Raw genomic sequence first — 25861 nt, 5'->3', positions numbered from 1 at the left:
TAATATATGTATTATATTAAAATATGTAAACTTATATTGAATTCAATGTAGTTGTAATTGCTATGTTATATTTTGCAGTTATACTGCATTTTATGTAAATGTTGTGTATTGTAATATTTACTGTCTTTTCTTTTTAACGTGATATTTGTTCCAGGTTACAGAAGTGGAATATCTGATGCTGCATGTGAGTGCGGTGTGAAGTGAAGGGGAGGAGAAGAGAGGAGAGTGGGAGGAGGTGCGGGTTGGAGTCCCGCAGAAGGAGCGTTTCAATCCCAACATGAATTCCACCCGCAATCTCTGACCGACAACACACGAGCGATTTAAGCAGACATCACGGCGCCTCGCGCAAGCGGATACTTTCTGAAGTATTTCCCATCCGAGTCTGCTTGTTTTCCACGGATGCCCTTAACATCTTCCTCGTGACATCTTCAACATCGCCGCGGAACGGGATGAGGCGGTAAATGTCGCGTTTCGCATCTTTTCGCTCCGGTTGAAGCCGCAGGAGTATGTGATCATGTTGGCGACGCGCTGCCTCCTCCTGTGGGCTGCGGTCACCGCGCGACTCGCCGTGACAGGTGAGCGACGAACGCCGCATTGGGAGCGGGTTCGTGATATTAGTACAAGCTCCATCTGTGTAGCTGTTTATGCGTAATGTCCGCCAACAGGTGCAACGATTTCTTCATTTTACGGATGGCCCCGTTTTCTGTCACGGGCATGGCTATGAATTTTCAGCGTCGCGCCAGAATACGCAGTGATGCCGCAGGCTAGATAGAGTGTAGTGGCTGTAAACGCATAGGAATTATTAAAACATAGGATCATGGATTTGACGATTGTCTTACAGTTTTTATGAATGTGTCCTATATTGAAAGGCTGGGGCAGCAGCATCAAACGGGACGGAGCGGAACGGGAACGCGAACAGAACGCGTATGCGGAGGAGCTCACGCAGCCTCAGCGGCTGCTGCAGCGGTCTGACGCGGAGGAGGAACTGCCGCACGGCCACTTGGGTACTCTAGTAAAGATTGATGCTGATGGAGCGCATGTGAGTGACTCTCTACTGATACATGATATTAAAATCGACCCCTTTTATTTTCTGATGCACGTGTTCCTGGTCTTACAACGACACATGTGAAAAACAAGCATCTATTTACTTCCTAAACTTTTATCATAATACACTAACTTGCTTCCTCTCTGAAATTACTTTACTGTTTTGTCATCAAGCTCTTCTATTTTCCATCCCCTCCTTTCCAACTACCTGACTCCCAATGTGTGTACTATCAGAGTAGTACTGCATTTGATCAAAACATCTTGAGCGGTAATTGTAAATAATGTTGTACATTTGCCATGTTGGCTTTGTCATGTGAGCTACAACAATAGCTGATTGATTGATTGATTTTTTTTTTTTTTGCATTTACTAATATATCCACTTCTATCCTGCCTCAGGGATAGAAAAGTGCCCATTTTTCTACTCCTTTGACGTTTTTCCAGATAGGCCTACTAGTCTACATAGTAGACATGTTGATACATTTACAGTTGACGTCAAAAGTTTACTAATGATGCATTAAGAGCCAGGGGTGTAAACTTTTGAACAGAATGAAGACGTGTACATTTTTCTTTTTTCTTTTTTTTTTTTTTGTTTAGTACTGCCCTTCAGAAGCTACAGAAGATACTTAGCCACATGTTTCACAGATGACAAAATCAGTTCAATTTATCCTGATCTTCAAATTTAGAAAGCTTTCACCCCGCCCCTCCAGCTTTTAATGCATTGTGTTTTCTTTCTGATGCATCAGTGAGCATTTGAACATTCTGTAATAGTTGCATATGAATCCCTCAGTTGTCCCCAGTGTGAAAAGTTGGATCTCAAAATCATACAGTCATTGTTGGGGTTCAAATACACAAAAATGCTGAAAAACCAAAGCATCTGTGGGACCTGAAGGACTTTTCTGAAGAACAGCGGGCAGCTGAACTGTTCAAGATAAACAAGGGGCTCTAACTATCACTAAAAACACATTATTAAAAATCAAGTGTATGTAAACTTTTGAACAGGATCATTTTTATAAATTCAACTATTATTTTCTCTTGTGGACTATATGAAAATATATTATATGTGAAATATCTTATTCAGATCAGTATTAAAAAAAACATGCATTTTGTATGATCCCTCTTATTTTTGGTAAAATATGTAACATTTTGCAGATTTTGTAAGGTGTATGTAAACTTTTGACCTCAGCTGTACATGCAAACCACCATCCAATCAGTACCACATTTTTTCTAGCCAACATATCACATATAAACATATAAAATTAAGAATGTTCAATGGCTTGTAAATACTTGTTCATGTTTTATTATTTTTTAAAGAGTCCATGATTTAAAACTTTTTGTGGCTTTTATTGTGTTTTAATGAAATATTTTGATTATTTTGATGCCAATAACAGTATAATATTCTCAGCTTTTTGCTCAGCTCTCCATCTGGGCCTGCACCAGATACATTCCAAGGTTCCACATGTACAAAAATCGTAGAATCTTCCAAATACTATCGCATCTAAACCTAAAATGTATGCACTACATGAAAAAATAGTATAACAACCTGTTGCTGTACCTGCCATAGATACATCTTCCTCTATTATTATATTAATAATTTACTAAAATGTATTTTTTAACTATTGATTCCTAAATCATTGCATGTGACTGCCTATATTATGAACATGCATTTGATAAATAGCATTCTTAGCCATTTTCTTCCAAACCCCATCTGTCATGAAGACTATAGAGCTGAGAGAGAATTGGCACTGAGCCCTTTTCAGAGGGGTAAAGTGCACATTAAAGGTTCTACTTGTAAATGTATACTTTAATGTAATATTGGCTTCTTGCTGTAGAGGAGAGTGGAATATTAACAGTTGAAGGAAGAATAAACGGGTCTGTCTCAGTGTTGGTATGGACTGAATCTGTAAAGGGTTAGTTCACATAAAAATGAAAATTCTGTCATCGTTTACTTCATCTTGAAACATAAAGCCTGAGAAATTTATGTCCGTCCATTCAAAGTCCATGTAATATATGTAACGGAGGCCAGCTAATAGGTGCTGTGCAGGTAAACCTCACTCCCCGATCTCAAGAGACGCACTAGCGACAGACGCTAGCGGTTGCAGCCTTTAGCCTCCTTGTTAGTGCGTCCGCCTCCCATGCCGGAGACCCGGGTTCGAGACCTGCTCGGAGCGGGTGCGGTAGGACCCGGGTGTGAGGGGCTACATATATATATATATATATATATATATATATATAAAAAGGAAACACACTGTTAATGGAACAGGTAACCATACTTGTTTGACACATGAAAACAAACCTCATTAGTTGTTGTAGGGTGTAAGTTTGAGCTTCCATTTATCATATTTGATATGCTCTATGTTTGTGCATTGATCAGTGATTTATTTGTGAATAAATGCCTAATTTAAATTATCATATAAAGTGATTGAAGATTATGTTTGCAGTGTCTTTATTGATTTTTTTGAATCGTCAAAGTTTTGGTGACATGGGCTCAGTGGAGGGACAGAAATCTGGTTTCATTAAAACTATCTTCATGTGTGTTTCTAAGATGAACAAGAGACTTACTGGTTTAGAATTACATGAGAGTGAGTAAATGATGACAGAAATGTCATTTGTTTCTGATTTGTTTAACCCCTTTAATAATTCTGAATAATTAACTAAAAATGACATTATTTAGAATTATAATAGTACTTGTTCAACCTGATCTCATGACAATTCATATATATTTTACAAGGTGGATAATTTGTAGGAATTCATACGACCTGGCTCATTTGAACTTGTATGTGAATTTGTACGTTTTGTGAAAAATCATACGTATTTTACGATGTAGCAAAACCCCTAACCCCACCCCAAAACCGTAACCGAAAATGTACAAAGACATACGATTAAGGTAGTACAAATTATTATTTTATTAATTATATATCTTTGATGACAACATACAACACTGTAAAAAGTGTTCACCAGTTTCAACTTCAAAACTTAAGTTTAGCAGCTGCATTAAAATTATAAGTTAAATCAACTTAAAAGTACAAGTCATTTTAACTAATTTTTTGTTGTGAGTTGAAATGAATAGTAGTTTTAAGTTGATTTAACTTAAAATTTTAAGGCAGCTGCTGAACTTACGTTTTTAAGTTGAAACTGGTAAAAACTTTTTACAGTGTACTTAACGTTTAAAACGGTATTGGCATCAGGAGTGTTTTGTTCACATTGTTTAGTTAACTGAAATTTACTGGTTTTGGTCTGGCCATCCTGGTTTTGGGTTAATTTGTGAGGTTGAACATTGATTTTTACTGTTATTGATTATTGCTGTTATTAGTAGAGATATTGCTGAATTGCTAATGCTGATGTTATTGATTACAATTAGCATTATGCATGTATTTTTGGCACCAGTGACAGTCCCTCTTCTTATGGCTTAAAGGAAAACCCAAAAATGAAAATGTACTCATTCTCAGGCTATCCAAGATTGTGTTTCTTCAAACACAAATTTAGCATTACATCACTTGGATCCTCTGCAATGAATGGGTGCCTTCAGAATAAGCGATCAAACTGCTGGTAAACATATCACAATAAACTTGTTAAGTGAAAAGCTGTGTGTTTGTAATAAACAAATTCATCATTAAGACATTTTAAGATGTTTTAACTTCTAACTCTTTAACCTTTTGCTTTTAGCTAAAATACAAAGGACCAGATTTACTAAACAGGGCAAATTAGTTTTAGAGCGCAATTCCATTAAAACGCTGATGGGAGGGGAAAATTCTATGTGTGATTTACTGACAATGCGCACATTAAAGAACACAGACACATCCAGATCATTCCCATAATGACCAGCACAATCTACCAAGAGCAGCGCAAATTACCGCGTGCTTTAAGACATGCGTATATACCAATAATACACAATGCCGCAAATACCAATGAAATAATGAAAACAGTCCAAAACAAATATTTTGGTGGATTTTGATGTTAGAGGACAACAGGGACAGCCATTTTTACTGGAGAAAGCATTTTTATGGATTATGAGCTAAAGTGACTGTTTAAAGTTAAAATGCCTTAATGATGGATTTGTTTCTAGCAAACAATGAGCTTTTCACTTCACAAGACATTTATTGATTGACTGGAGACTTGTTGACTATTTGAGGATTATTGTGTGATCCTTTGAATCCATTGGCAAGCATGTGATGTAATGCTAAATTTTTCCAAATCTGTTCTAATGAATAAACAAACTTGTATATCTTTATATCATTAGCATCATTTGGTGAAATTTCACAGGCAAAAAGTCTGGTGCCTTTTGTCAATAATGTGTGAAGCAAATCTTTTGCCCTCAAGTGAAATCCCATTTGTGTGGATTTCTATTGGATTTCACCTGTGAAAGTGCAAGTGGACTGGGGTTCAAATCCTTTTTAACATATTTAATTTTATATTTTTTCTATTATAAGCCTATTATATAATTGCAACTGCATGGATTCTGTGTTCATTATATACAATGATGAATGCATTTAAACCATTAGCTCTGTACACCACAAGGAAAAATGGTACATTATTGCTGCATTTGGAAGCATGTTTTGTGAATCAGACGCTGTTCTCTAGAGCTTATCCGAAAAACACGCAGTTCCTGTGTTTATGCTGTTGTACTTAACCACCCACAGGCATATTCACATTTAGATAAATATTAAATATCTCATTAAATGTTAAGTGGTCTTGTATTGACAAATTAATATTTTGCAAAATGTTGGTGTCCTGCCACATGCCTGCAAAACTCAAAACGATGAAAGGGATCTGTTGGGTACTTGTCGATAACTGTTTTGTCTTTGTGGAGGCAAAGAGTTTATTAGTGAGCTAATAAAATATTTTAACTTCAATCAATATTTTATAGCTGTGTAATAATTCAGGATAATGTACAGTCATCCGGTTGTTATCGCAAAATTGCCATTGCAATGGCGTCCTGAGCATTTATTTGCTTTAATATAAAGTATTGTTTTACATTCTACCCACCTCTGTCTGTATTTGATCTAACCTACAATACGAGACTGTAGTTTTTGAATGATTCATTTAGTACAATAAATGAGTGTGGATGCACTCCCCGCTTCTTGCATTGGAGGCAGGTATTCGTTTTCATGCCTTCGACTGCAAGTATTCAAAGGTGATCGCATTTCACACCCACACCGTTCGTCTCCTGTAACCAGGGGTGCAATATATACCACCTGTCTGTCAAAGGCCATTTTATATCCTCATAACCTTGAGCTGCCTCACCTGACACTGGTGCAGAGCACACGACAACCCTGCGTGACCGTCCTTCAGGCACTAGACCCGACGACTCCTGTCTGAGTCTGTCCTGGGCCACCTGTTCTCTCTCTCTCCCTACCTCTACTTTCCTTTCAAAATCTTCATTGTCATTTCTCAAAAAGGCAAAAAAAAAGTTCAGTGAGACAAACATTTAGGTGGGACTTTGATTTGGAGGGGGAAATGCATTGTCTATGCCAAGTGCTTGGAGGGACAGAGAAGTCAGAGAGCAAGTTACATTTTGTTAGTTGAAAGCCGATTTAGTTGTTGTTGGTTTCTTATAGGCGCTCTTGTTTTGGTGTGGTATCTACTTGTATCAGGGGACTGTATCACCCACCAGCAGAACGATATCAGTCACTAAACACTGGCAACTCACTGCAAATCGCTGAACTCCCGCTAAAGCAGCATCCAAACTGAAATCAATCATAAGCAGTGACTGATTTGAAACATTCTACATACAAAACTCCACATAATTCCGAATGAGTTTACATTTACTTTTAATAACTTAGCGGATGCTTTTATCCAAAGTGACCTATACATGAGAAATACAGCAAGTTTGGCCCTTTGCAGGGAGTTTGATTGACAGACGATCTGACAAATAATAATGCAGAATCTCCCATTTTTTCCAACAAACAAACCAGAAGAGAGTAGATTAACATCAGTGGACTTGAATTTGAAAATTGGTGTATATGTCTTTCTGTGGTTGAAACAAGACTTCTGATGTTCATTCATTTTTATTTCATGATATAACTAGTAATGATCTTTGCAAAGGGTCAGTTTGGTCAACACTTTATTTTGAAGGTCCAATTTTCGCTATTAACAACCCATTAACTATGACTTTTGCCTCAATAAACTCTTATTTTGCTGCTTATTAATAGTTAGTAAGGTAGTTGTTAAGTTTAGGTGTTGGGTAGGATTAGGAATGTAGAATATGGTCATGCAAAATACGTGTTTTATAAGTACTAATACACAGCCAATATGCTGATAAGCTACTAGTTAATGGTGAGAACTGGTCCTTATACTGAGTGTTTTAGTTTAGCATAATGGCAATAAAAAAATCTGCTTAATTGTCCCGAATGTGAACTTACTTAGTGTATCTTAAAAGCATGTTTTTTAACAAAAAGTACTTGTCACTTGCAGATAATGTCATATTCATGAAATAAAAACCCAGGTAAGTGTATTTATAGTAGGGATGCACCGAATCCAGGATTCGGATTCGGATTCGGCCGAATCCTGGGCTTTTTGACGGGGTTCGGTTTCGGCCGAACCTTAGATTTATTTTCCACCGAAACCGAACCCTAGACTTGCACTACGACGTCACACGGCCGTTGATTACGTGAAGGTGTTTACATACGACCCGTTCGAATGTAGTAGGCTGTAAGAATCTGAAAATGGAACTCGTAAGCAAAAAAAGTTTTGTTTGGCAGTACTTTCAACCAAAAGAAGGCGATTCAAGTCGAGCTTTATGTTCAATTTGCAATGCCAATTTGTCTAGTGGTGGCAAGGACCCTAAGCAGTACACAACATATCGCCGATGTTAAAACATTTGCGTCTAAAACATCCAAAAGAATACGAGTTGTGCATGAAGGAATCTACAGACAGCAGCCAAAATGCAGCAACTTCAGGTACGGCAGCTGGACAGTCACAGCTAAAAACGTGTGATTAAGGATGCGAGTAGGATTCGGTATTCGGTTTCGGATTCGGCCGAATCTTAAACAGTGGATTCGGTATTCGGCCGAACCCCAAAAATCTGGATTCAGTGCATCCCTAATTTATAGTACATTTTCATGACTGTTTAACACACTTAAGTACTTTTTAAAAAGTGCATTTTGTAGTAATATCACATTACAACAGTAATATCACAATAGATGCTATTTACACTAAGTGAAAATAGCAGTTAGATGTTATTTACACTAAGTGAAAATAGCATATGTGACCCTGGACCACAAAACCAGTCTTAAGTCGCTGGGGTATATTTGTAGCAATAGCCAAAAATACATTGTATGGGTCAAAATTATTGATTTTTCTTTTATGCCAAAAATCATTAGGAAATTAAGTAAAGATCATGTTCCATGAAGATTTTTTGTAAAATTCCTACTGTAAATATATCAAAATGTAATTTTTGATTAGTAATATGCATTGTTAAGAACTTAATTTGGAGAACTTTAAAGGTGATTTTAAAGGTGATTTTTTTGCACCATCAGATTCCAGATATTCAAATAGATGTATCTCAGCCAAATATTGTCATATCCTAACAAACCATACATCAATAGAAAGCTTATTTATTGATCTTTCATATGTTGTATACATCTCAGTTTTGTAAAATTTAACCTTATGACTGGTTTTGTGGTCCAGGGTCACATATTTTCTTAACGATAGATGCTATTTACACTAAGTGCACATAACAATGGGTTCTATTTACACTATGTGCAAATAGCTATAGATTCTATTTACACTATGTTGAAATAGCAGGATTTTCTGATATTTATAATACTTTTTGCAAATAGATGCAATTATCTGCACCTCAATATTGTAGTACATTAAAACAGCATGCGATAATTATGTACTGAGTGTAAATTATAGTTTTAATTCAATTTATTAAATGGTACTGCCTTATTGGGACAATAAGCCCTCCCTAAACCTACCTTAATCCTAACCGATACTTTATTTTCAACTTTTCAATTATGTCCTCCATTTTTATTGAAAATAAATGCCTTTTCGATATGATATGAGATTTGAAAAGGGAGAAAAAAGTTTGCCAGAAGGGGTATTCGAACCTGACTCGGTCACGTCGAAAAAAGTGAAACGCGATTTATCCTCTGCGCCACTGGAGCTGACAATTAACAGTTATCTTTTGTAGTGTTGACTATCTCAATCACACATTGGTGGGTGGAGTTAGTGCACTTAGTGTAAATAGACGCTTCATTTGAATAATCTCTTCAAGTGACAACAGTATACCAGTTTTAACGCTCTGGTGAAAGTTTGAGCAAAGCATGCTAACCGTTCTGTCATTGGCTGCACAGATCATAATTTAGAGTCCCAACCCTTAGAGGAGACAAGAGAGCAGTGGGTTTATTGATTTACTGTACTGTATATTACACTGCTGCCACACAGATCTAATATAAGCATGCAAATTCCTTCCTAGCTGTTTACCTTCACAGATATAACAACTTTTTTTGTAACTGTTTTTAGCATAAGCCTTTGTGTATTTGACAGTTTAAGTGCAATAAGACATGAAAGAGAACTTAGTTTAGTACTCACATGCTTTGGATGATAATTAAAACTAAACATGTTTTTTTGAAAGGGTAAAAGGCACAGCCCTATTCTGGAAAAGGGGGCGGGAAACAGCAGCTAATTTGCATTTAAAGAGACATTTACGTAAACAGCGTGTTTCTGCTTCCACTCAAAATTGCCATTTTCAAAATGATAAAATAAATTATCTGTGGGGTATTTTGAGCGGAAACTTCATAGACACATTCTAGGGACACCTGAGACTTATATTACATATTGTAAAAAGGGGCATAATAAGTCTCCTTTAAAGGTACTAAATTAGAACTTTATTATTACAAATGTGTATTCACAAATATAGTTAAAACATGACATACAAGTTACAATAGAAATTACATAAAGTGTATTTTAGTACCCTAAATCCATGTCATTAAATTTGATGGTACACTTTAACCGTATTTGGGGCAGTCGTGGCCTAATGGTTAGAGAGTTGGACTTGTAACTCAAAGGTTGTGGGTTTGAGTCTCAGGTCCGGCAGGGATTTAGGAGTAAGTAACCAGCGTTCTCTCCACCCTCAATACCACGACTGAGGTGAGACCCTTGAGCAAGGCACCGAACCCCTAACTGCTCCCCGGGCACCGCAGCAATAGCAATATGGCTGCCCATTGCTCTGTGTGTGTGTGTTCACTACTGTGTATGTGCGCTTGGATGGGTTAAATGCTGAGCACAAATTCTGAGTATGGGTCACCATACTTGGCCTCACGTCACATCCTTTCCTATTTACACTGTGAGTTAAAGGATAAATTGTTTTCAACTGAAATGCTTATATTGAAAATTATATTGAGATTTACTCATTTTTATTATTTTGATAATAACAATGATTCATTAATTTGATCAACATTATACTGTGCTAGATTATGACTTGGCACTGGTCGAGAGCTTTTGAGCTCCTGTCAGCTGCTTTAAGAAAACACTGTTTTAATGATTTTTACTATGTAGTAATTTTCAAAGAGAAATTGTGTTGAATGCATAACAGTGGATGTTAAATACATATTTTAGATATAGGAGGGGCATATTTTGAGTTTTGATATTTTGGGTCATTGGGCTGGTGTGGGGCTATTTTTGATTTGCTATTGAGCTATTTGTTTTTTGCAGACCTAGTAACACTCATATAAATTCATTTAAAAAAATCCCTTTTTCAGGAATTTGTTTTGGCATTTTTGACTTTATTATGATAGGACAATGGGGAGGTAACAGAAAGTGAAGTGGAAGAGAGAAGAGCAGGATCAGGAAAGGTCCTCAAACTGGGATATGTTGGCACCCTGCCCACAAGGCTATTGACGCTGACCTTTTCAGAATATTGTAATGTAATTTTTAAAATCCAAGGTTTAAAGGGTTTATGTTGTTCATGCTTGCTCAATGAACCATAAACAATTATTGCAAATGCGAAACAGTCCATAAGACACAACAGTTTACAGTAGGCAATGAAAGTCACAGTTACAGTAACTTACAGTAAAGAGACCTGGTGTTCTAAAAACTACCTGCGTAAACTTGCTATAGTCCTGCTTTGAAGAGGCATGATGACTGCAGATGTGGCCAGAGCAATAAACCGCAATGTCCGTAATGTATAGCGCCCCTAGACAGTGCTAGAAGGAGACAGGAAGAAGGACAGCCGATTGTCCTTGCTGTGGCAAACCACGAGTTTCCCCAGAAATGTCTGGGAACTTGCAAGTGCTTTGGTGCTTTAGTGCTTTAGGTTGAGGTAACATCTCACAGAAAGAACTGGCAATATTATTCTGTCCATGAGGGTGAGATGCCCTGTAGTACTTAAAGCAGCTGGTGGAAACACAATATATCAAATGTCAGTGAAACTTGTTCATTTTACAATTTTGTTTTAGTTTAATTTAGTTTACTTCACAGTGTTCAGATGCCACTAAATACATGGTGATGAGGAATGGCTTGTTTTTTTTATAATGTAACCAACCTGTTTTAATCTGTTCTTCTTTCTCTCAGCCCATTCATTTGGCTCAGATCTCATTCCTGGTGACAGCATTTGGAATCCCATTTGTTCTAGACCTGGAACTCAATCAGTATGTTCAAAATCCCACTCACTTGAAAAAAACAGTAGGATTTACTTTGAAACAGTTCTCACTCAGAAGTAAATTTCACAAATATTTTTTTAAAGAAATGGCATGTAACACATGGAATTAAACATTACATTTTAAAGTAGAAAGAATGAAATTGTATTTTCTTTTCAATAATCTGCTTTTAATAACAATTTTAAAAAATGTTGAATTTCACTAGCAGCAACACAAATGTTATAATTTTCTCTAAGCAATATGTTAATAATGTGTGTGTCTGCAGTGATCTCTTGTCGTCTATCTATGTTGAACGCCACTTTGATGAGGTTGGGCGACCCTTTCAAAGCCTGGTAAGTAAAATAATATCTCTTTTTTTATTTGTATTCCTTGATGTTGTTTTTGTAAAGGACTAATATTATAAATGACCAAACAAGTTTATTAATATTTGATCCACCAGGATTGTGTACCATAATATCATGGTCAATAATATAGTTTTATCTGTTTGTATTAGAAATAAATGTCATTATGATTTTTGAATACTATAATAAAACATTTAATTAACTAATTCCTAAATAGCTATGGTTTACTGCCAATCTTCATGTAAACTCCCGAGATATCATATGTGGGTCTGGGAATATACCCACTCCCTTTCTCAGCTCTCGACTTTGATGCAGCGAGGCAAAGGAGCCTGGGAAAGCATCCGCCCCTCCTGTACAGTGTCAGCTGCATTTGACCAATCACAATGCTGTTGCTATGACAACTGCTTATAGACAGTTCTAGTCCACTTTGTCCAACTGAGTCAGAGAGAGACACACACACACATAGGAAGAATGAAGCATTGAGTAGAGAAGCTGAAGTCATTAAGCAACTACACTGCAGCAGAGACACAGAAACCAAGACTGCAGTGCAGAAAACTACAGCCAGACTGGAAAAATGAATCCCGGCAACATTTGAAAATCCACCTCAGATACGCCAATCACACCACTGACATGAACATCTCCCACGCGTTCAAGTGTGTGGGCGCCCTTTCACAGACCCCACGGCTCTTAAATTTGTTTTGTGTTGCGGAAAGGATGAATGATTCCTCAAATCCTGTCATATCAAGAAGATGTAGCTGTTCCTTTATTGCAGGGGTTCTCAACCTTTTTTAGGCCAGGCCCCCCTCCTGCTTCGGCCAATTTTGCAAGGCCCCCCATACCTGACATTTCCTCTAAAGATGCTTATTTTTAAGCCTGTTTTATTAACCAAAACATTAGTTTTGCCCTCTGCTCAGTTCTAACATTTTAACACACACACACACACACACACACATATACATGTACATATACATATATATATATATATATATATATATATATATATATATATATATATATATATATAGGGTGCGATTTGTGAAATAACCAGAGGGGGGGATGCTTTTAAAAACTTTTTTTTCTCTCTCCATAGGCAGAGGTTGACGAAACTAGTGTAATCTGTTAACAACGCACATTATATACCCGTCTTTTTAGGCAAGAACCAGATAATGAGTGTTAGGTCATGAAATGTTTTTAATAAGACGGAAGCTGCATTACGTGATCACAATTTAATAAAAACATCATAAGTTAGCTCTATAAATAGTAATGATTTATTTTCAAAGAACGAATACATTTTATAGAGAAGGTGAGCAAAGGTATCAAATAATTTCCCATACGCGCTTTGAAGTTGAACGTTCTGAATCAAATGATTCGCGATCCGATTGGAGCGCTTCGAAACCGTGAATCTTTTTGTGACGCAGTGGCAAAATGTTTTTAACAAGACGGAAGCTGTATTATGTGATCACAATTTAAAGCACTGCATCACAAAAAGATTCACGGTTTCGAAGCGCTCCAATCGGATCACGAATCATTTGATTCAGAACGTTCAACTTCAAAGCGCGTATGGGAAATTATTTGATTCAGACGACTTTAAAGCACGTATCGCGAATAATTTGATTTAGATCGGGACGTAGGAGCGGGTTCGTGGGACGTATTATAAAAATAATTAAGCAGAGGCAGGGTATAATAGGTTACTTTTGCGGGTGGAAGTGGGACAAAACATGAATGTCGCGGGCGGGAGCAGAACGAAATAACATATATTTCTGCGGGAGCGGGACAGAAACTTACGGGTGCGGGACCAAAAAATATGTCCCTTGCACGACTCTAAAATGAAGTTTTGTGCAGCGGTTGAAAGTTTTGAGCTGCCATTCAGTCTGTATTTAACAGTGCGATGAAACTTGATGCGTCGAGTGCAAAGCAATCAATCACAGAACACGAGAGAGACCGTGCTTTGATCATTTTCATTTAAAACATTAATAATGAAATTAAACAATTTTAGGACAATATTTAAATGAATTTTAAGCTATTTCGCGGCACTCTGGAGGCCCACCGGTTTACAATATTTGTTCTACATGAAACGTGAAACGCAATAAAATACACCCAGTACCCAAATAATGCCTTGTCTGTTTTTTCTCGCAAACAATTTGCGCCCCCCTTCCGATCTCTTCGGGCCCCCCCAGGGGGGCGCACCCCCCTGTTGAGAACCACTGCTTTATTGAGTATGCAACATTTTCACCATAGAGACAAAATGATCAGATTTGAGAACGGACTCGTTTCACACCAGACAGGAAGAAGAACATGCTTAAAGCGTTTGATGGACATTGGCAAAGTGATCTGATGAATTTTAATGGGGGATGTTGCCGTGGTTACTGTCATATTTGAGGCGTGTTCACAGTGTAATCATTTTACTTTGATACAGTGTGTGATTGTTTGATGTGTGTGAGATTTCAGGGAGGAGAGCACTGTTACTATCACGGTCAAGTGAGGGGAGTTCAGAGGTCATGGGCAGCTCTCTCCACTTGTCACGGCCTACAGTAAGCAGCAGCCCTTTATCTGCTTCGACAATGCAAAAAACAAACATACTTCGTTACCTCAGTTGTTTTACTGTTGTTTTCAGCAATTGCACTTTGGTGATATCATTTTCAAAAAACAGTTTGGACATTTTTGAAAACGTATACACTATGTACTTCTAGGGTAAAATGGAGGAAGATATTCCCCTTAAGAACAATGCATTTAGTTTTAAATTGTAACATATTTATATAAAAGTAACCTGTGATAAATTAGTTGCCATAGCACAAAATATCTTATCACCCCATTCAGGCTAAACTTTTACATATATATAACTCCTGATATATTTTTTATTAATAATTATATATGTTTAAGTGTCTTTAATGTCTAATACGATATCAACTATTCTATGTAAAATTGTTTTGACAATTTAGTTTAATAATTGAATTACTGATGACAGAGGAGAATCCCAGTAAAAGGGATTCATATGAAAGATACGTTAAGTCTATGACTTATATATAGGCATATAAAGATATTCACATATTTAATTGTCCATATATTTTGATTGAATTTTAAATTTTAAAGGAACACTCCACTTTTTTTGGAAATAGGCTCATTCTCCAACTCCCCCGAGTTAATAAGTTGAGTTTTACCGTTTTGAAATCCATTCAGCCGTTCTCCTGTTCTGGCGATATCACTTTTAGCATAGCTTAGCATAGATCATTGAATCCTATGAGACCAATAGCATTGCGTTCAAAAATAACCAATGAGTTTCGATATTTGTCCTATTTAAAACGACTCTTCTGTAGTTATTAGTGGTATTAGCAGTAATACCACGCAGCACATGTGCAAATGCTAAACTAGCTGGGAACTCATTTCTGATAATACTCCGCCTGCTTCGGCCATATTACGGCAGCAAACTTCCTTGACTATTACGCCGGAATGGAAGTGTAGTTCCTAATCTTATCAGCCTAGAAACTCGCAGCTTTGCATTTCCACCGGTCTTAGTACACGATATAACTACAGAAGAGTCAAGTTTTAAATACAACAAATATGGAAACTCGTTGGTCATTTTTGAACGCGATGCTATTGGTCTAATAGGATTCAATGATCTATGCTAAGCTATGCTAAAAGTGATATCGCCAGAACAGGAGAACGGCTGAATGGATTTCAAAATGGTAAAAATCAACTTATTAACTCGGGGGGAGTTGGAGAATGAGCCTATTTCCAAAAAAAGTGGAGTGTTCCTTTAAATTGTATTTGAACTTTGAATTCAAATTTAATTATTTTAATCAATTAGCCTTTCCACCTTATTTTTGCCGTAAGAGTGAGTGTCAGCATTTGTAAATTTTATGGGTCTGACTTCTGGTCTTATCCGCGTCGAGCTATTTTTAGTTATTCAAAACAGCTCATTTTGCTGCTTGATATTGCAAATTGATGTGTCTTACCATATTATTTTAATGTATTATCTTAAATGTTATTCTTCTCGTTATTTCCTTATAACAGATAATGAACCAAAATTGGCTTAAGAATAAGAATAAGGTGCATTTAAGACTAAGGTGGATAGGTTTTAATTGTAAGCAAAGATTTAAAAAAAATAATAACAATAGTAACAACATGCCACTTGGGGCCTTTTGTGAAAATTCTGCCTATTCAAAATAAAAACTTTATTTACAATAAAATAATTTATAATAAAAACAATGTTGATATTCAAAATAATGCAATGTCATAGATGAATATTTTCCAGAGATACATATTTACATAAATTAAAATAAATTACATTTTACTGACTAAATCGCACAAATGTATTTAGACGAAATTACAAAATTAAAAATGGCTTAGGCTTTTATTGAAAGTTTTGTGATTTCTGGACTATCTGTGGGCGAGAGAAAAATTGGAGGGTCATCTTACCCCAGGCTTGATTTTACCATATTTTACCCTATGCATAGTATGCATAAAAATTTCCTGATAATTTACTCACCCTAATTTCATTGTCTTTCTTCACTTGTAGTGGAAGTGGACTTCAATGGTGCTCAACAGTTTGAAGGTTAAAAATGCCGCTTCAATGCAGCTTCAAAGGGCTCTAAACGATTCCACCTGAGGAATGAGTCTTATCTAGCAGAACGATGGGTAATTTTCTTAAAAAAAAAAAAAAAAAAAAAATGTGTACACTACTTTAACTTAACCACAAATGCATATTGCAGAGCTAGAATAGATGAGCATTTGAGGTTTAAAAGTATATAAATTGCACTTTTTTTTTTAGAAAATAAATAAAATAAAATTAGAAAAAATAATAGAAAATATTTTACTAGATAATACCCTTATTCCTCGGCTGGGATCGTGTAGAGCCCTTTGAAGCTGCACTGAAACTGTATTTTTAACCTTCAATCCATTGAGCACCATTGAAGTCCACTATATGGAGAAAATCCTGGAATGTTTTCCTCATTTCTTTGCAACTAAAGAAAGAAAGACATGAACATCTTGGATGACATGGGGTTGAGTAAATTATCAGGAAATTTTTATTTTGGAAGTGGAGTAATCCTTTAAGTAAAAGTACAGAATCCAGAAAATGATTCTGGTAGAAGTTGAAATCACTGTTTAGAGTATTAGAGTATTATGCACACTTGTTGTTTCGGTTAAAGAAGTGCATCATCTGTGTATTTAAAGTGCACTTTTTCCTTTTTTAAATTTTCTCAATACTCTGACTATTAATGCTTAAATTACCTAGAATAGTGGAAAAACGTGCATTTAACATTAACTAAAAATGAGCAATACATTTGTTACAGTATTTTTTCATCTTTGTTAATGTTAGTTATCATAACTTTTCATTTTTGGTTCATGTCAGCTCAGGTCTTTTAAAGAGTATTAACAGCTACAACTTTTGATATTAGTATTATATTAGAAAATGTAAAATTACAATGAATTAAGACTAATAAATGCTTTAGACGTATTTTTCATTGCTAGTTCATGTTAATTATTAGACTTTATTAGACGAATTGAACCTTACTGTAAAGTATTACCTAAAAATCCCTATCAAGTCTGCATTTTTAAGCTTTATTAGGATTGTTGTCTTTGGAGTGTCTCACATTTGCAATGTTGGTGTGTCTACAGAGGGATGTTCTCAGATGGCAACTTTTCATACGGCATTGAGCCCTTGCACAACAGCAGCGATCAGGTCAGTGTGCAGCTGAAATATTCATCTCTCTCAACTTTCTCTTGAGGAGAATTGTCACTCTATCTCCTTGTTGCTGTCTGGAAAAAATCACAAGTAGATACACAATCCCACTCAATGAGATACAGAAGAGACAGTGAAGCACTGAATATTAGCCACATGCACGGAAATATGCATTACTGTGGTTGACTGACAGGTGAATCAGCAGACGTCTGTATGTGGGACGGAGGTGAAGAGCAGAAGGAGGGATGTCGAGTGAGAAAATGTGAGAAAGAGCAGCTTATGCATGATATTAGAGCAGCACCGCATTATGATATCGAAGTCTGTCAAGAATCATAATTCACTTCAAAGTAGAGAAGAAATTTGATATCTGACATTATTTTCAAGACCAGTAATTAATTACTACCATTTCATTTAGATATTAAAAGCACAAAAAAACATGTTTCTCTGTTCATCATGACTAATAAGACTATTCCGGCTCAAATATGGATTAAACTCGGTCAATAGCATCTGTGGATTGCAGCTAATTACCAGAGGACATCATTACATTCATCTCTCTTCTTTACAGTGATGCAATTGCAATGGAAGCCTAACAGGCACGGCGAGAGGAGGGTGTATGAGGAGAAATGTGACATTTGTGTTTCGGTTAAAACACCCTCATTTTTTCAGATTTGTCCTTTTTGTTGTGATGCTGTTTGAACAGTTTGCTTTAAAAAATCACAAGCAGTGTTACAGTTGAGGTCAAAAGTTTAGATACACCTTGCAGAATCTGCAAAATGTTTATTATTTTACCAAAATAAGAGGGATCATACTGAAGTTTACTGCACTGAGTAAGATATTTCACATAAAAGACGTTAACATATAGTCCACCAGAGAAAATAATAGTTGGATTTATAAAAATGACCCTGTTCAAAAGTTTACATACACTTGATTCTTAATACTGTTGTTACCTAAATGATCTGTGTGTGTTTTTTTGTTGTTGTTGTTGTTGTTGTTTAGTGATAGTTGTTCATGAGTAGCTTCTTTGTCCTGAACAGCCCGTTGTTCTTTAGAAAAATCCCACAAATTCTTTGGCTTTTCAGCATTGTTGTGTATTTGAACCCTTTACAACAATGACTGTTTGATTTTGAGATCCATCTTTTCACACTGAGGACAACTGAGGGACTCGTATGCAATTATTACAGAAGGTTTGAATGCTCACTGATGCTCCAGAAGGAAAAAAATAACATGTATTTTGCGTGATCCCTCTTAATTTAGTAAAATAATTAACATTTTACAGATTCTGCAAGGTGTATGTAAATTTTTGACCTTAACTGTATGTATTTTAACATGCGGATGTATTTTATGCAATTGATTAAAACATGAAACTTGTGAGAGCTTGTGTTAACCACAGACCTTATTTCAGACATTGAAAATTTATTGAAAAAAATTCAAACTCAGACAAACAGAGCTGCTGCAAAAGTAACTTAGTTTATTTTAAGCATAGTTGAAGATGAATTAATTCATTGTCTTCTATTTGGATGAATGGAATTGCTTTAGACTTATTGAGACTCGACATACGGTTGTTCAGATGATAAACTGCAGAGGTATTTACTTTCCCTTCCATTGATTTTAGTATCTTTTTTTCAGATGTTTTTTTTTTATCATCTGTATTTGTAATCTGTTTCTTCTTTACTCTCTCTCCACTCCTCTTTCACTTCTCTTAAATGGGTCATTTTCATAAAGTATTCAAAGCCACATGTAAAGTGTCTCTCTCTCTCTGTCTGGGTAGATGGGAGATTAATAATGGATAGTTGTGTAATAGCCTTACATGGCAGATCCCAGTACATCAGCGAGTGTTTCTTCTGAAAGGAAACAACATTACCCAACAACAGGATACAATTTAGCCAGAAATTAGCAGATTCACACAATTATCAACATAATTTTCATACAAAATATGTATACTAAATGGCATGCCTTACAGCATGGATTTTCAGCATGATTTTCCCAGGACTAGTTAAGGGCGTGGCTTACTTTTCTCAAAAGGCTACAACTTCTTGGGAAAAAAATGTGTAAGGTGTTATTCTGAAGAGACATGTAAAAATTATTGCTGATCAAACAACACCTGGTACATTAAATGTGGAAATATATTTTGTATGACCTCTGTCTTCAGTACAGGCTGCCTGAAAAAGTATATTGTATAGTTGGAAAAAAGTCCTGTTGTTTTTGAATAAATCCTTATTTAATGAAACTTGATACACATAGACACTAGGACATTCTGAGAATTCAAGACACATTTCATTAAATGTGCATCACAACGACAACAACCAAAACACTGTAACTATTTGAGCAAGGATGGTGAAGTTTACATGGATTTTCTATGCTAGACAACATGTACTACTAAAATATGACATATACTAATCCATCAGCTAATATATTTAATTCTGAATGGCTGATTATTAGGAAATTTGCCATATATGTAGATTAGACTAAATACAAATTTGGATGAAAATCATCCACAAGGTAGCACTATAAAAAGCTAATTTATGTTTGAGCTAGTATCTGAATCCTAAGGGAAGAATATTTTCTCCTCCTCTAAATTCCAAATGGAAAGATCATGTTCTTTTCCATTTCTGCTAAAAAAAATAATAATAAAGAACCTTCTTTGAACTCATCCTAGCACCTTTGTTTTATTCGCAAGACAGTTGGCTTGCATGACAAAAAGTTAGCCATTTTTATTAATTTAATCAAATTATGTTTTTGGTTGTATCCTGTAATGACTAATTATAATATTTACTGTGAGCACAATATCAAAAATTCACTTTCAAATGGCAAAGAAGAGGAAACATTTCAAATTTCACACAATTCTGATGCTAGGGGGCGCTATATCTTCAATAAACCTTTAATTAAACTAAAACTTTAATCTGTTTGTGTTTACATTTAGCATCAGCAGCTTTTTTCTTTTCACTGTTACAACACAAGTGATTGTCGATGGTGGCTTTCTAAAATCTTACTAGAATAACCTGTCATGTGACTAATGTCAATTTAAACATGCTGCATGCAATATTAATGAACGTTTCATAGATGACTGCATGTGATGCACTTTCTGCACTTTATGTCAGACTAACAAAACTTCCATTATTCTGTCACACAGGATGCAAATACTCATGTTGTGTACAGAATGGCAGACATCCGGCTGAGGCCACATTCCTCAGGTAAGACACAGATTACTCTCACACAATAAATATTATATCATTTTAAAATCATATGTCTTTCAAGAAGTCACCACATTTCACATATTGGCTCACCTTGGACAAATTTCTTGTATACCACTGAAAAAAGAAAAGGGCTCATGACATGAGAAATCAAATTTGCCTTGGTCTTTTGGCATATAAGAGGCATTTGTACCAATAAAACATCTTGCAAGTGTCATAGCTTAAAACCTCATCCTCATTATAAACAAAGCATTTATTTAATCAAGCTCTAAAAATGGCTCATTTGGATCCGAGGTGCCAGGGTGACGTCACTCAGGCATAGTCGTTTGCATAAACACTGCCTCCAAAGCAACACATCGACGAATAGTCTTGTTCTCACCATAGGCCCTGCCCACTGACATTTAGTCGCTTAAAGGAGAAGTTCACTTCCAGAACAAAATTAGACAGATCATTTACTCACCCCCTTGTCATCCAAGATGTTCATCTCTTTCTTTCTTCAGTCGTAAAGAAGTTATGTTTTTTTGTGGCAAACATTTCAGGATTTTTCCCCATGTAGTGGACTTCTACGGAGCCCCTTACGTCACCTGTAGAAGAAAAATAATTAATCCGTGGGGACGGTTTTGCAATTCGTTCCCTCAGTTTATAAACCGTACTCACGAATTCTTAAACTGTTCCCTCGGTTTAATAAATCGTGCCCACGGATTAACAAACCGTACCCACGAATTTCCAATCCGTGCGCTCAGATTTTGTAAACCGTACCCTCGGATTTTGAATCCGTACCCACAAATTCATAATCCGTGCGCACGCTTTAGCAATCCGTTCCCACGGGTTTTAAACTGTACTCACGGATTTGTGGCCCCCGATCAGTAGAAACAGAAATATAAGCTGTTTACGTCATAATACTTAAAATAGTAATTATTATTTTAATTTATAGGCTAAATAAATGAGTGCACAAATGTGTTTGTTCATTCTTAACATGTAGACTCATTTTGGCGATTTTATGATAATCTTTTCACTCAGAGTTAGATGCATGCTTCACTGTTAATGTAATTATTAAATATAAAATATATTACATTGCATTTAGTTTGAGAGCAAAGGAATGACAACATAACCTGTACATTATTTGTTTTGTATTGCTTTCTACCTTCTCCTCTCCAAAACTCTTTTTTTTTTTTTTTTATTCAGGCAATTTTATATTTTGAAAAATATTATTAAATAAAGCAAAGCCGTTAAAACAGCGCTCTTCACTTATTTTATTTTGGTACCATGCATGGTCCGCACTTACAAAACATTCTTCTTTTTAGCGTTTATTTTACATTAATAACCAATGGGATAAAACACAGGTGTGGTGTTTTAGCAGCTAATCTGTTAGTTATTGATATAAAATAAACGCTAAAAACTCTGTTTTGTCAGTGTTCCATGGTCTCATATAGCCTACTATGAGAAATAAAGTTTAATAAATGCAATACAATGCATTTGGCGGGGCCACAAATCCGTAAATACAGTTTAAAACCCGTGGGAACGGATTGCTAAAGCGTGCGCACGGATTATGAATTTGTGGGTACGGATTCAAAATCCGAGGGTACGGTTTACAAAATCTGAGCGCGCGGATTGGAAATTCGTGGGCACGGTTTGTTAATCCGTGGGCACGATTTATTAAACCGAGGGAACAGTTTAAGAATTCGTGGGTACGGTTTATAAACTGAGGGAACGAATTGCAAAACCGTCCCCACGGATTAATTATTTTTCTTCTACAGGTGACGTAAGGGGCTCCGTAGACTTCAGTGGTGCCTGTGGGTTTAAACTTCAAAATGCCGTTTAAATGCAGCTTCAAAGGGCTCTAAACGATCCCAGAAGGGTCTTATCTTGCGAAACAATGGTTATTTTCTAAAAAAAAAAAAAAAAAGTTACAATTTAAATGTGGAAAAATATCATTTTCAACCTTCATTCTGACTCTCTGTCTAAAACAAACTGCTTTAAGGGGCGGGTCCTTTAAGGCTTGTTAGTAATCGGCTACTGTTATGATTGGCTAATGTCATCGTGTATGAAGTATCAATGCCCTGCCCCCTCACTATTGCATGTGAGTGTTTTGACAACATGACCAAAATAAAACGGCCATTTCCAGACAAAGCATTATGAAATAATTTACTTACAGTTTGTGATGCGGCTGCAGTCAGATCAAGTACAGCTTCATCTTTTTAACATATTTTTCTTTGTGAACTCTCCACGACACTGTGCCTCATTTACAAAACAACATGCTCTGAAACTTGCACAATCCTCTGACGCGATCCGGGACGTCGCTAAAAATAAACTATCCACTTGTTCCCTATGCTGGGATCCTTTTGATATCTTTACAAAGGTGCGAACAAGCTGTTTAAACCGAAATGCGTCAAAACAAATGTTTTTTTTTACTCCATTTGACCAATTGATGACAGACTCAAGTACGTGGACTGTGTCAGAAAGCAAATGCACATATCCATCAGTGATCGTAATTTCTATTTGCTTTTGGCGAGTTTGAACTTCCAAAATGCAGGTTAAATACAGCTTCAAAGAGCTCTGAACGATCCCAGCTGAGGAAGAAGGGTCTTATCTAGTGAAATGAAAATTTTTTAACAAAAAAAGTTACAATTAATATACCTTTTAACCTCAAATGCTCTGCACATTCCGGATCAATACAGTTAGGGTTTGTCGAAAAACTCCCATTATCTCCTCCAACTTCAAATCATTCAAATCATTGCTGCAGAAGTACACCCTTCAAACACCCTTTACAAAAAAAAGGTAAAACAGCGATGTAGGACAATTTTGAAGTGGAGGAGAGTTGGAGGAGTTTTTCAACATACCCTAACTGTCATGAACCGAAATACACAGAGTTCTAAATTAACCGATGGTTTCACTAGATAAGACCCTTCTTCCTCGGCTGGGATCGTTTAGAGCTGTATTTAAACTGCATTTTGGAAGTTCAAACTCGCGGGTACCGTTGAAGTCCACTATATGGAGAGCATTCCGGAATTTTTTTCCTCAAAAAACTATTTCTTCATGACTGAAGAAAGAAATGGATGACAGTAAATTATCTGTACATTTTTGTTCTGAAAGCGAACTATTCCTTTAACGGCTGACACTAGTTTGAATGCGCGTTGCGTCGTGTCAAATGCAAATAGAAATTACAATCAATGCTGGATATGTGCGTTCGCTTTCTGACACAGTGCACGTGCTTCAGTCTGTCATCAATTGGACAAATGGAGTAAAAAAAAAAAAAAAACATTTGCATTGATGCATTTGGTTTAAACAACTTGTTTACGTCTTTGTAAAGATATCAGAAGGATCCCAGCGTAGGGAACAAGTGGATAGTTTATTTTTAATGGCATCCCGGATCGTGTCAGAGAATTGTTCAGACTTCAGAGTGTGTTGTTTTGTAAATGAGGCACAGTGTCATTGAGAGTTTAAAAGAAACATATAGTCACCTTAGAATTATAAGGTTCTACCTGACATTTTTGTCAAAATTGAGTTATTCACATATTCTTATTCTGTGTTAACTTATTTACATTATTTGATGTTTCTTTTGTAAGATGTGTACATTTTGGGCCTTGGTTCAAATATGGTTCTATTTACAGAAGTCTATGAAATGCATAAACTTTGAAGCTCAATATCTTGAAAGTGCTTAGAATGCAGATAGAACCTTATAATTCTAAGGTGACGATATGTTGAAAGATGAAGCGGTACTCGACTGCAGCTGCATCACAAACTGTAAGTAAATTATTTCATAATGCTTTGTCTGGAAATGACCGTTTTATTTTGGTCATGTTGTCAAAACACCCGCATGCAATAGTGAGGGGGCGGGGCATTAATACTGTTTCGTATAAGATGATGTTAGCCAATCATAACAGTAGCCGATTACTAACAAGGCTTAAAGGACCCGCCTCTTTAAGCAGTTTGATTTAGACAGATGGTTAGAATAAAGGTTGAAACTTATATTTTTTCCACATATTAATGTTTTTTTTTGTGCAAAAAACTTGATTAACATTATAAGTAAACCTCAAGGAAGACATTAAAGTAATAAAAGAAATCTATGTCATGACCCCTTTAATTTTTGAGTGAACTATTCCATTAATACAGTAAGACATATGCAGTCTCTGTCTTATATGATCTATAGTCAAGTGGTTTTCTTCATCATTCAGACCCTGTCTGCTTTTACATCCTTCCTGATCTCTCTCTCTTTCTTTCTCCGTTTGGTGCATATTGATTTTCTGCATGGATCATTTTTCAGTAATACACATCTTCATCGATCCACTGAAAGCTGACGAGTGGGAACTTTTTGTTCGGGATGGTTTTCATCCGTATATGGCTTCTTCTCTTCCAGGAAGCACCAGGAACAGCAGTGACTCTGACATTAACAGTGACTATCCCGTTTCTATGGAGACGAACGAGCCGGAGCTCACAGATGGGCTGAGACGGGCAAAAAGACAGGTGAGAGTTTTTATTTTTGACATCAGTTGATTTATCTTTTTTTACTTGAAGATTAGTCATGCACAACATGCTGCCGAAAAGGGCATCTAGAAATCGTTTTCAGCCAAAGGGGTAGCCACGGCAAAGGTTTTGTAAAAGGCCAGAGAATTCCTAACTGAGAAATATTAGTACAATTTAAAATAACAGTATTTTATTTTAAAATGTAATTTATTCATGTGGAAGCTACATTTCCTGCAGCCACCTGATATTGAATTCATTCTAATATGCAGATTTGCTGTTAAAATCAGTTTTCTTGTGGAAACTAAATAAAAATCTAAATTTCTTTACATTTCTTTTTTTCATGGTACTGTATCACAACAACAGCAAAAACAACAACAAAAGATTGTTTTTGTTTCATTAAACAATGAAAAAGGCCACTCTCCAATAAGAAATTGCAGTAAAATATAATATGAACATGAAAGATTAGTAATGGTTGCACTGCTTTCGAATTTGGACATTGTACAAATAGGGCATCCATGGTCTGCTCAACATTATAAAAATAGA

General features: G+C 36.1%; 1 protein-coding gene across 1 annotated transcript in view; it reads left to right on the top strand.

Annotated features, from left to right (window-relative positions):
* The first annotated feature begins 244 nt into the window (after positions 1-244).
* adam11 (ADAM metallopeptidase domain 11) overlaps positions 245-25861 on the top strand; it is a 56456-nt gene continuing 30839 nt past the window's right edge. Inside the window, exons 1-8 of the mRNA XM_073827858.1 lie at positions 245-575; positions 870-1039; positions 11557-11633; positions 11908-11974; positions 14432-14514; positions 17600-17663; positions 20794-20854; positions 25212-25318. Coding sequence (XP_073683959.1) covers positions 515-575; positions 870-1039; positions 11557-11633; positions 11908-11974; positions 14432-14514; positions 17600-17663; positions 20794-20854; positions 25212-25318 — 690 coding nt within the window. The 5' untranslated portion in view covers positions 245-514. The remainder of the gene's footprint in view (positions 576-869; positions 1040-11556; positions 11634-11907; positions 11975-14431; positions 14515-17599; positions 17664-20793; positions 20855-25211; positions 25319-25861) is intronic.

Source organism: Garra rufa, chromosome 22 (genome assembly GCF_049309525.1).
Source record: "Garra rufa chromosome 22, GarRuf1.0, whole genome shotgun sequence".
In the NCBI taxonomy this organism is placed as follows: domain Eukaryota; kingdom Metazoa; phylum Chordata; class Actinopteri; order Cypriniformes; family Cyprinidae; genus Garra; species Garra rufa.
The sequence above is the reverse complement of the archived record's forward strand: the minus strand, read 5'-3'. Positions and strand labels throughout refer to the sequence as shown.